Source organism: Anas acuta, chromosome 1 (assembly GCF_963932015.1).
Source record: "Anas acuta chromosome 1, bAnaAcu1.1, whole genome shotgun sequence".
NCBI classification, from domain to species: Eukaryota; Metazoa; Chordata; class Aves; order Anseriformes; family Anatidae; genus Anas; species Anas acuta.
Window position 1 is genome coordinate 177,811,646 of NC_088979.1, and position 12,981 is coordinate 177,824,626.

Consider the following 12,981-nt stretch of genomic DNA (forward strand, 5'->3'; position numbering starts at 1 on the left):
ACTCTGAAAAAATACTCCAAACTGAAAACATTTAGTGGTCTACACATCCTTCAAGTAAATGATATAAGCTAATAATCTATGACTATGAATAATGAACAAAGTAATTTGGAAATGCTTCCTTGAATGCCAGTAAAAATAAATAAATAAACGAACAAACTTAGAACATTAACAACAGCGAAAGTGAAGGCTGTCGCTTACTTTGGTTTGAGAAAATACAGGTCTACATGAGTTTATTGGAGAAATCATCAAAACAAGATCTGTTCTCTTTTAAAATAATGTTAAGAATCCCTCAAAAAACCTTACCATGGAAACTTCCTTGCAACTTGTATACACTTGGAGAGAGAAAATCATTTTTCCCTTCATCATAGGCTAAAAGTTGACTCCATGAATGGCTTTTAAAAGTGTAGCTGTTTCATGAAGACAAGAAAATTGTGCTATACTGAAATCTTTGTACTAATCAGTGTTGATGTTAGAACAATATTTGTCTTTAATCATATGTTGAATTCTAAATAATGGAAAGCAGACTTTTGTGGAATTTCTGTGGCTTTTATATGCCAGAGGCACATGCTTACGGACAAACTATGTTTTCTGTGTGACAGATTCAAATTTTTATCTGAAAATGTCATGGAAAGTAACTAAACATAAATTCACTTGTAAGTTGTTCTTACAAAAGGTGCTGAGTATTTCTTTGTATCACTAAAGGAACAATAACTAAGACTAAAGACTTTTTTAAAGAGAGAACTACAAAGAATCTACAAAGGAAAACAAACTGAAAATTGATTTTATTAGGAATTATTTCTAGGGACAATGTATGAGATGCCAATAAAAGTTATATTTTATGTTCTCTAGTTTTTAACTTTCAAATATGAGATTTGCTCATGTAGAGGAAAAATACCAAAGAAACTAATACCCTCAAATTTCTTTCGACTTAGAAAAAACTGACCAACAAAATCCTGCGGCAGGAGATAAAGACATAAAACAGCCTTCCAGTAACCAAAGTGTACAGCCAGAGATACAAGAGCAGTCTGTCTGGGGAAATCGCACTGATGGTGACCTCATCAGAAGTAAGTATTTCCAGAACAAATTGCTGCCATTTAGGCTTGCTTTAGTAGTGTAAGGGGATACTGCCTGTTGACTCCCTTAAATGTGTGTCAAATGCAATTGTGTTGCAACTATAATGCGTGTCTTGGAATTTATTTCCCGGAATGACTTCTGTCAGCATCTATAAATAACAAATTGAAATAAAGGTGTGATTTGAGCAGTGTGGTATATTGTAGACCTTTATGGTACTTACATTTTAACCCTTTATGTCATATTATTATTATTCATAATAATAATATAATATTCATAATATTATTCATGATCTGTGCATTTAGTAGGCACATGAGCTGCATTGTGCAACTGTGCACAATGTCATCACCTTAGATTTCTCAGGTTATATGTTTCAGTGATAAACTATACTGAGAAGTTTCTACCAAATATGCTAAGGACTGTTCAGATGTAATTTTATACAGAGCTTTGAATCTGAAAGTAGTTTTAGTCCTCTCAAAAGTAGAAGAATGCTGTAAGACAAGGTTTTAGATCTAAAGTGCTATGGACTTTTTTAATTTATTTTTTTTTTAAGTTGAATTTTACAAACCCACATTCCTAGAGTATGTCTTAGATGCTTTACAACATAAAAGGGTGTGCAGGATTATTCCCAGTTTTCTCACTTGAGGATCACATGCTGTCCAAAAGATCATCCAAAATATCATCTATAATTGCACCCTCCTGAGGCAAAAATATTTCTGTTAACTGCTGATTTAAAATTCTGTGCATATTTGAACACTAGATGTTCAAGGGAGGGGCAGCAGGAGAAACTTCCCTAATCATAGGGTGCATTCAAAAAGCAAATAGACTCAATACTGAGTTAGTTGTACTCCAGCTCTTAGGCTGGATATTCTTGATCAGCTTCTCCTGAACTTTCTGTAAAGATTTGCAAAGAAACTCAAATATTAGTTAATCTTTTTTTTTTTCTTTTTTTTTTTTTCTTCTCCTAAATAATAAATATAAATAATTAATCCTGGTAAATAGTTACATCCTTAATGTAGTGAATAGTTTTCAAGATCTTTAATAGGAGAACTTGAATTTAGCATGTCAGATATTTATCTGAAAATTTAAAAATAATTCTTCATGGGCTATAAAGGAGAAGAATTCGCTTCCATGATTTGATAGTCTTCTTAACCCCCAAATATTGTTTACTTTAGACCGAGTAAACAAGCAATTGGTTTGTACTTTGGTTGTGGATGTAGGAAGGTGGGTACAGAGTCAGCTGCTTTTGGAGTGGTCTTGTTCTAATTGCCCCCTCCTAGAGGGTTCCTTATTCCTGAACCTGTGGGAAAAAAGATTTATTTGGCAGCAAATTAGTAGCATGCCTTAACTATGGAAGAAAGGTCCAAGGATGGTTCGCGCTGTGGTTCCTCTAAGCTCCTCACTGCAACCCTTGGGCTGGGGAAGTAGGAGAGAAAAAGGCAAATTTTTCAGTGTATGGTAGAAATTGCAGCAGATTTTGCAAGTCCCTGACAGCGAAGTAAGTGTAAAGTGACTTGGCAGTTATGTGCAGTTATATGTCTCTGTGACAGGAAGGTTCTCTGTCTACAAATTAAAAATAAATAAATAAACAACAGGAAAAAAGGGTAGAGATACAGTAAAATTCGGAAGCCCTCCTGTGCATAAATGTGCTCTTCCTGGAGTCTGTGGCAGTTTATCTTTGTTGAAAGCAAGCTTAGGTAAAAGCAGGAAGTCTCTAAAACTCCTAACCTTGATAATTTTGATAATTGAATTTTGTATGCTAGTGGCTTTATTATGATACAATTGCGTAGTTGTTTCTATGCACTTCTTTCTCTGTTTCAAATCCATAATTTTTTGTTTCATTACCAAACAAAATGGCCAAACAAAACCTTCTAGCTTTTTTTTATTTTATTTATTTATTTTTATTTTTAATATAGCTATGAGTAGAGAAGTCAAAAAGTCAAAAAAGTCAAAATTAAAGAAGAGTGTTTGGCTCACTGCCAAGTCTTGTGTTCGTAAATTCTACAAATTGATCTACATAGTTACTAAAATATGAATAATAGAACAAGTGGAAAAAAGGAGTTTATCACAAACATTGTTTAGACAGTTCATTTTAAATAACTGGTATTGTAGATCAGAATGACTATGATTTAACCAAATCTATTACCCTGCTAGACTAAATTTTGTGGAATATTGCATATTGAAAGAAACTTGAGGTTGGAAATAAATAGTGTTTTGACTATTCAGAACTATTTTAAAACCATTTCTTTAAATTGTTTTAGACAAGACACACTAGTGTTCTAAGTATTAACAACTATTCACCACTATCCTAGTGATCCAGTTTCTTTTTTTTCCCATACAGATTGTTTTCCAGCCCCACAGCTGATACATAATCCATTTGTGTTAGTTTGTTTTCACTGTATAAATGTTTCCAGCATATAATTTCCAAGGTTCTTCTTGTTTGCAGCTGTTTTACCCTGCTGTTGTATGGAAGTAGATTAATCAGTCAGTTTTACTGGCACACCAACAACGAAGTCCAGTGTTAGAGACTCTGTAATGACTTCACTATGTATGATTTCTTATTTGCACTTATAAACTCATTTTACCAGGCAACATCAATAAACTAAAATGCTGCACCCATTTTCCACACTAAGATACTTCCAGTTCACCTTTATCTTGCAGACCCTTTCTCAAGCCACTTTTAAAACTCTTTCTAGATTATGAGATTTCCCCCAGGTTACCTCTTCCCCGAGCTCCTTTGGAGCACTCCCTCTCCCTAGAATGAAAACTTTCATAATATCCTGGGTAAATCTTGGGAAAGAGTTAAGGATTTAATTAACCAGGGAATTAGCCTGTTTTGAAAAGAGCTTGTGAATTGTGGTAGATGAATATTAACTTCCAGTGCAACTCTGTGCTTCAAAAGGCTACTGTATACTGGCATGTAAACAAGGGAGAGCTAAATAAGAAGGAAAAGTTTATGTTGAGTTTCTGTATTGATTGTTAATGCTTTTCATAACTGTTACTGGAATACTGTGTTCTGTTGGAGAAGGGTCAATGGAGAACCACAAACATCTCAGGAATGATTAGAGTAGTTGAAAACATGCCTTATTGTGGAAAAACTCCTGGAGTTCAATCTGTTCAGTGTTAGCAAGGAGTGTAAGGAATGGCTTGCTTAGTCCCTAAGAAGCGTGATGCCACAAAGAAGAGAAATCTGATAAGTTCTCTATCTGTAGCACACAGAGGAAGAACTAGATCTAATGTCTGGAAGTTCAATTAAACTGGAAGTAAGGTGTGTGTGTGTATATATATGCATATATATATATATATATAAAATAGGGTATTTGAGAACAGGTAGAGCTGCATGCTAAATTATTTTTAGGTGTATTAATTTGATTTTACTCTTGAGAAGGTGACCACTGCTATCCCGATACTTCAATTTTACAGCTGCAGTAAGGGAGAGTCTCCTTTCCAATTGTAGTTCCCCAAACTGGAATAATTTTAGAGTTTTAATCTGAGGTATTCTTCAAGGCAGTGCTAAGATCTGTTCCCTACCCTTCACAGAAGCACACGTAGCTTGCATTTTATTTAAGGATGTAGAGGTTCTGCTTTTAAAAAGAGTTTAGCATTAATAGCTCCATCTGTTTTTCCTTCGTCTTCAGCAATGCATTTTAAATATCTGCAAACACCTTCTGCTTATTTTCATTATATGATCTGGTGGCCTTTAATGGAGACATTCTGCTTCTGGTATCACTCACCTTTGGCAAATGAGAAAAAGTGAATGTTAAACCATACAGCAGAATAATCTGTGGCCATAGGAATGAAGCCATCACAGTTTTTGCTGCTCTGCATTACCGCAATGCCCTGCCTTGTTCTTTGGGAAAGCTTATCTTTTCCCTTGTTAGAAAGTCAAACAAACAAGCAACTCCCCCTCCCCCTGCCCCCAACTCTAAAGTCGGATTTCAGAATATTTAGGCAAAAGTTCTACATAGAGTACAAGGTAATTGTCAATATGCCCTGTTATGTGAGGGAAGAAATTTTTAGGAGGGAAGAAAATGCCAGTGCCAACACTATTTACTCGTGAGGATTTAATCTCCTTTCTGGTTCTCAAGATGGACCTTAGCTATGTGATATTTAAGAAAACAAAAAACATCTACCATAGATTCAAATTGTCATGAATAATTGATTAATAATAATCCAATTCTCAAGATTAAATACCTAAAATATGCCCATGTTTTACAGATAGAAAGGTCATTGCTATCCATCATTTCGTAGCTTCAATTGCCTCTTTCTCCTCCATGAAACAGCCTCCCGATAAAAGTGGGTCTTCAGAGAAAGAGGTGCTTCATTCAGCTCTGTGGGGATTAAACAATTTTACATGTTCTTGTGCTCCCTGTTTTATTTAGTATATTCTTACTTTTTTAATTGAAATTTAAAACTAGATTTAAATACATATATATATATTGGTTTTATATGTTTATGTTGACATTTTTACTTTACGTGGTTATTTATTTAACTATAATGTGTGGAAATCCCCTTTTCCTGATGGCTAAGTGGCTGTTTTCCACAGTTTACATTATACAAGCTTGAGTTTGGGACTGTTTTTTTGCAAACAAGAAGATCATTTGTCATTAGAGCTGTTCTATGTTCTTTCTATCTTCCAAAGTACCTTTTCTTGGATAATTTATAGTGCATAGTCATGTTACAGTTACTGTGATTTCAGACGACTGTGTTCATTCTGTCTAGAAAATAGTGCCAGTTCTTGAGATAACTTAAATGGTTCTTTTAAAAGTTAGAAAGCATGACACATACCATCATCTTCTAGTGTAACTGAGTGTGTGAACATAGAAATTTTGTAAAATAGATTAATGGAAATTATTCAGAATATCTTGCTGAGTCTGAAGGGTTTGCATAATGTTCCCAGTATATCCAGGTATTCATTCCATCTGGATGTGAAAAACGTGGGGGCCTGTGGATGAACTAAACTTTAATCAGTTCAGTACTTAAACACTGAAATACAGGAATGCAGTATTTGATATTTAGATTCTTCTTTAAGAAAAAGAAGACAAGTCTTTAAGAAATCTGGCCCATAGAAGGAATAGCGGTGTGAAGCACCTCCCTACAAGCTCCTTTCCCAGAGTGATGCTCTAATCCTTTCTCCAGCAGACAACTATCCCATGTCTTTTCTCTTTCTCCCCTGTGGTCTGGCAGATCTCTTACTACTTCTGTTCCAAAATTCCTCAGAAAATTCTGCTCACATGTATGGATTATCCTGATGTGTTTTTTAACTTCTTCCCAACCTGTTGTAAGATGGCAAACAAAACATGCATTTTAGAAAAACAAAAACAAACAAACAAAAAAACAACAACAACAAACAAACCACAAACCAAACCAACAACAAAAAAACTTTAAAAATAAGTAAGTAAAATGCTTTGCATCAATTGTTACTTTTAATACACACAGAAGGTACAATATGATTTCTTATAATAGTTTTCAGCCACAAAATAGTGAAATACAACTTTGATTATATAAACTGGAAGAAAGCTACCTGCCAAATTGTACAGCACATGTGGGGTACTCATGCCAGTCAAGATGAAGCATCTTACGAAGGTGCTTGAGAAAATTACACTCTTTAACAAACCTTTGGAATTTAATCCATTTGGAGGCAGGCCATTGTGTTGTGCAGCAGAAGTAAGAGGGCCTGTGTAGAACACTTACTTTATTTTAAAGATGTAGTTGTTGTGGCTGAGCAGGAGACCAAGTATTACTGCTCTTGCAATAGCCTGAGAAATACAAATAAGAAATCATAAGCAACTACTATTAGAATAACAAGAGACCAACAATTTTCAGCATTCCAAATAAATCAGGGTTTGCAGATGGTGCACACACATGCAGCCGGATCTTATGATCTATTCACTTGAGACTTGACGATTCAGCTGGGGTTCTTTAGATTTCCCTGATACTTTTTTAATGGATAACAATGACGTCCTCTTCCCTGTCTCTACCTGGACTTTTCTTGCTGAAGGTGTATCCATTTTCTTGCTGTTTTGATTTCCACTAGGAATTTCTGGGATGGTCTCTTAGCTGAGAAAATTTTGTATCCAGGAAATTTCAGACCTCATTGTTGCACAACCATAGCATTTTTGTTTAATTTTGATTTAATTCTGTCCTGGTTGGAGAGACATTTTCACAGATAGTTGTATCCTCACAATTACAGTCTTCAGAATTTAAGACCTTGCCTTCAGTGTATTCCTAATTCATCTGTGGAATGACTTGAGTGTTGCTGATGCAACTTTAGTAGCCTCTTACTTATATAAAAAAAGGTGCTGTGGGATGCAAATGTTTTCTGTGTAGCTTCTGCCCTGCAACTCTGGGTTCAATGTTTTGAAACAAGGTAGTTAGCGATGAACTGTGATAAGTAAGGAATTTGTACATGTATAGTCTGTGGTGACTTCATGTGGAGAAATAAACTTGCTTTTGTTGATCCATTTGCAGAAAAGTAGTTAAACTTCAGTGAGAACTTTAAACTGTGCCAGATGACCATGAGATAGATGCATGCATTCTGCATATCACTAGTAGCCAGAATTACCTGGAGCTTTTCATTTTCTGTTTTACCTTACTTCTGACTCTCAGAACATCATCTGAATATATGGTCTGAGGCTGGGAAGGCTTGGATGGCAGTAATCATCAGTACCAGACAAAGGTGAAATTCTTCAAGTAATGTAAAGATTACCGTGCTTGCTGTGTTTGAGCCTGCAGTAAATTGTATCTTAATTTCAGAATATTTTGCTTTGTTATATTGGTACTGTCTCAGAATTAATGTGCTGTTATGCCAGATGGGAAAGAATACATATTCTTTTCCTGATCAGTTCCTCATATCGGGAAAAAGTACAATATATTTGTAGTGGTTCCTTAAAGAGGAAGAGTAATAAAACTCTGAGTGGGTTCTGCATGAAATATTATACTACAAAAAGAATGAGTCAGTGTGGTTTCAGTCTGTTATTTTCAGTAATAACAGTGTTCAGCTAGCCAGTTTTAGCAAAGAAAACACCAAATTACAAAGTGCATGAAAGTATCGTTATACAAGTTGTACTTTTAGGAACCTGTTTGCTGGCAAAAAACAAAAATATATATCTTGTATGTAAACCATGGCAAAAATTTGGATACTTTTTCTCTTTTATATGTTTTATTATATATTTGCTATCATTTGTGGAACACTTGGAGTTATTTTATATAGCTTAAAAGTAATAGTGAGTATTGTGTGTACATCAAAATTCTGAAATTAATTCTTCAAAATTTAGAAGAATTAGAAGAATCCAAACTAATTTTTAATATTTGAATTCTGTATTTACTGATAGAAAAGGGAAAGATGAAGAGGGGCTTATGGCCACATCAGAAGGCTTAGCTAAGTAATTATGATTAAATATTTTTCTTCTTTATATCTATCCAGAGGAAAGAAAGGTCTGAATATTACTTACTTATTCTGCATTCTGGTAAATATCTGCAGTGCAAAAGTGCCCACAAGTACCTTTTCCCTGAAAGTATTTTTCTAAAGGATAAGGAAAAACAGGGGCTTATGGCCTATTTGTGTGCTGTGGTGGTGGTGGTGGTTTTCTGTTTCCCTTACCCTTTTATTTTTTAACAAAAAAAGAAATCATGACCCAGACCCAAAGGATCTCTTTGAAAAACATTCAAATGTCAAACAGCTGTGGTCACTCAGTCTTTTTCTAATATCGGTTTTGTTAACTCATTATACTAGTGAGGTAGGCTTCCAGAAATATTGAGGCTTGATTTAAGAGAATGATGAAATATTTGCCACCTGAACCTTAACAATTCTTAAATGAGCTGTAGAGTAGGAAATATGGTTTTGTATGGAGACAGCTCTTGAAATTTGTGACCATCGAATACCAAACAACAACATTCTAACATAAGAGTTTTCAAATGTGAAGCTATTTGTCTGAGTCCATGAAAATGAGACAATTTTTACTTTAAAACCTGCCTCCCTCAAATTCTGTGCAGAATCTTGATTATCACATTTTTACTTTAATCTAAAGCTATAAATATTATGACACTTGTTTAGAGATAATTGTAAGATTTAGCAATGCTAATATTAATTAGAGCAGAATTTCAAATAAGAAACTATTTCCTGGTGCAGAGGTTCCTCAAGTTTAAGTGAATATTATTGATTTATATTTCAGACTTACAGTTGTATAATGTTTGCATAAAATGTTATGAAGTTTGCTTTTGAGACAAGTCAAGTAGAGCAAACTGTTAGGCAAACCTGTAAAATATGTGTCCTGTGAGTCAGTTTTGACCTTCAGGGCAAGTTTTTGCCCCAGGGAGACAGTACATACTGTTTACTCATTCCTTAGTGGAGCAGGAGTAAGTCTGTCTTCAAGTCTAGGTAGCTACAAAATACATCTTAAACAGTGAAATCTCTAAGCCAGTTAGATGACGTACCTTTTCCCATCTCCCATCTCTTTATTAAGAGAGATGCTTATTTTAACTGCTATTCTGTAAGATGGAAGTTAAAATGCACAATTTAACAGAAAAGCAATGAAGGCATTATATATTGACCAGAATTGACCATGGAGATCCGATGATCAAGGAATACGTTTAGGTCTCTATAGATAATTGAATAATACTTATTTTGCGTGAATTACAAAGTAAAGGAAAATGTTAAGTTTTGCTGAGAAGATTTGGGTCAGCCTGGCTGGGAACATTTATCTGAGTGATCAGATTGAATTTTTCGTAAGGGTGATATAAAAAAAGTTTTTGGATGGTAAGGCAGGATACAGAGCTAAGTTTGTGTAAAGCACATGTAGTTTTTATGTATGCAATTTTATTGAATTACACCAGCTCATTCAACAATTTAGTATTTCCTAGCTATTTGCTTTGTAACTTTGACCTTATAAATATATATATTTTCCTACCTAACTATATATTATCTTTAGTATATGCTGACTTTTTAATAAGTCACTACCATATTTATGTCATTAAATCAAGTATAGAGAAACATTTTTATATGTTAATAGACTTTTCAACAGTATGTACTAATCACTCTAGAAAGTGTCTCTCAGTGTACCTTTGCGCATCTGAAGTAGTCATAAAAATCTTCCCTATGTTTCGTAAGTTTTCGTCATAGCTGTTTTGTAAACTGTTTTGTTCTGAATTAAGACTTGGAAACTTGCATCCAGTGTGAGCTTAATATTTACAGCAAGCAAAACACTGTTTAACTTTTAAAAGATATGGAAGGGAAAAAAGCAGCACACAACACAGACTTAAAGGAGAATCTTATTAGCAGTTACCTATTTTTTTCTCTCTTCTCCTGTTCCTTTCCTTTAACTGTTAGTTCAGCTACTTCTGCATCCATCCACTTGATTTTCTGATTCCCGTCTATAGGGTAATGTTCTGCCTGAGGAATCTTTTCCCCATAATTTAATTGATAAATTCAATATCAATTTTAAATAAAACACAGTTTGTTTTGGACCATTTGTGTAGGCATCTGCTCCTACACCTGTGTGAGAAAAACAGTGTAATAGAGAAACCTCATCTGCTGTGTTATGCTCACTTCTTGAACAACAGCAAAAAAAATAGCAAAAGCTTTCTATTGTTAACATGGCTACATCCACACCAGGGATTCTGCTGGAATAGGGCAAGAACTTTAGCCCACATTATCAATATTTTGTCAGATATTAGTGGAACAAGTCCTTATGGAAAAGGAAAGACGGCTTGTTTGTTTAGCCCTTGTACAAGCAAGGATCCGTTTTGCTCTCAAAACTTAAATGTGGAATTAAAAATCTACTTCTCAGTGACTATAAAGGAATGACAATTCAAGGTTTTGTTCATAAAAAAATCCTTTCTTTAGAAATTATGGTATTTTTGAAAGAAAGCAAAGGATATAGATTCTTGATATAGTAGAAAGATGTCTAGGCTATCATGGTGGAGACAAAGTTGGAGGAGCATTGGAGGCTTGTTTGCATTCTGAATAAACTGTGCTCAGTCTTTTCCATATTAGTTTTATAAATTAAAAAGATAAAGACTGACCCATTCCTACTGTAGTTATTGTCTCTAGGGCATTTTTCTCTTTTATGTTTGCATCGCTTTCTCTAGCCCTCCACACATTTTATTTTTATTTTTTTTTAACAATCCTTTTTCATGTTTCCCTAGTTCTTTCTCTATTACAATAACATGATGGTAAGAAATGTCAGGAGGGTTGTGGTTAGAGGGTGGCTGGAATTTTTTTTGAAGTGCTTCGGTATAAAGGCCTGTTCACTTCAACTTTAGGGTGTTAATATCAACATTTAACCTATTTTGTAAGTAGCAATGAACCTTCTTATTAGAATCAGTGTTTTGACTATTGAAGAGTGAACAGTAGATTAAAATTTATGAAAAGGTATGGTGCATTCAGGAAAAAGACCAGTTGTTAAACATAACAACAGGCTATGAAAATTTTAGCTTCTGGAGTCATGTTATTGCATGAGATTTAAATTTTCATAAAATAAACAAATAAACCCAGCCGTAGTCTTTGCAGTTTCTAACAAAAGCTGAAAGTTAAAGACTCAAAGTTAAGAATGCCAATAGCAAGGACATTTAAAATGAAATGATTACTAGTTTTTGTGTAATTTAGGGTAGCAGTACTGCACTGAAAATAAAACCAGAAATTCTGTCTAAATAAGCAGGACACTAATTAAGTGTAAGGTAGGGAGGTTTTCTTATTGTGTGTTGTTAATTCCCTCAACCTAAGAATAGGCACAATAAAATGCAACTAGTTATGCTGAAGGCACAATAAAGAAAAGGGTGCTGGAATTAATTCCAACTGGCAGAGCTGTGGCAGCAGTGCAAATAAAATAGCAGATGGCACAAAACTTTGGTAGAGTGGGTACGAATGTGTCAAAAACTCTGCAGTTGTGTCCTTTTGGCAGTTACTTGAATGGTTTCCTAAGAGCTTTCCTGTTAGGGGCCAAGAAATGCAAGAAGGGAGGCTGAGATGTTTCCTCACTACGAAACAGCTGCACGGCACAAAGGGCAGCAGTTTGGTTTGCTGATCACTAGCCTGTTTGAGCTGCTGTTGCTGATGATGACATGAATGCTTTTGTGGGGCTGAAGGCAGCAAAGGAAGGTTGTTTGCATGTGATTTAGTTGCTGTCTTTGCTACGAGGTGAGGGTTGCCTCTGTACTTCTGATCTTTGGGGATAAGAGAGGGTTCCTGCTTCAGCTGTGACTTGCTAAAGCTCTTGAATTGTGAAAGGACAAAAAATATGAACACAGATGTAAATTGTTATACTTTTAGTTAACATGCTGTTTCTTTCCTATGAAACCCTTCAGCTTATTTGCAAAACCTTACAACCAAGAGTTTTTAAAATGTAAGAGCAAATATTTTTCAGTATAGTGAGTAACATTGACATAGCACAGCTTTCACTCCTATATTTGTACTCCATTTAAAAAAAAAAAAAAAAAGATTAGTGCACAGAAGTGTTTTTTTTTTTTTTTTTTTTTTTTTTTTTCCCCAGAAAAAAATACAGGAAAATATGTCTTCTAAGTAAGAGACAAAACATTTTTTGTTGTAGTTTTTTGTTGTTGTTGTTTGTTTGTTTTTTTTTTAAAAAAAAGATCCTTGTTGCAAGAAACATTCAAATTGAAATGCTATAGGAGTAGGTAAACAGTAGGTAAACTAAATAAACTTCAGAGGGTCAAATTATGTCATTTTATAAGTTTAAAGAGGAAGTATTATTAATTTTTTTAAAAGAGAATTAAAATTATTCCACATATATGCTGAATGGTTTTGAACACGTTGAAATAAGAAAACTCCCCTTCTGTATGTCAGAGATAAAAAGCAATATTCTACTGCTATCCAATCAATTTTGCAGTAGAAGGATTTGCAACTGCTACCGGCCTCTACTATACTGAAATAGTTTGAGCATAATAATTTCA

The 12,981-nt window shown here is 34.4% G+C and overlaps 1 protein-coding gene across 3 annotated transcripts in view; it reads left to right on the forward strand.

The window, feature by feature from the left end:
* Window positions 1-12,981, forward strand: part of MDFIC (MyoD family inhibitor domain containing) — a 50,637-nt gene that overhangs the window by 12,216 nt on the left and 25,440 nt on the right. For 2 of the 3 annotated variants that reach the window (XM_068669522.1, XM_068669523.1), the window contains exon 3: window positions 933-1,064. The exons of the other annotated variant lie outside the window; for it this stretch is intronic. In XM_068669522.1, the coding sequence (XP_068525623.1) occupies window positions 933-1,064 (132 nt within the window). The remainder of the gene's footprint in view (window positions 1-932; window positions 1,065-12,981) is intronic. 3 annotated transcript variants of the gene reach the window in all.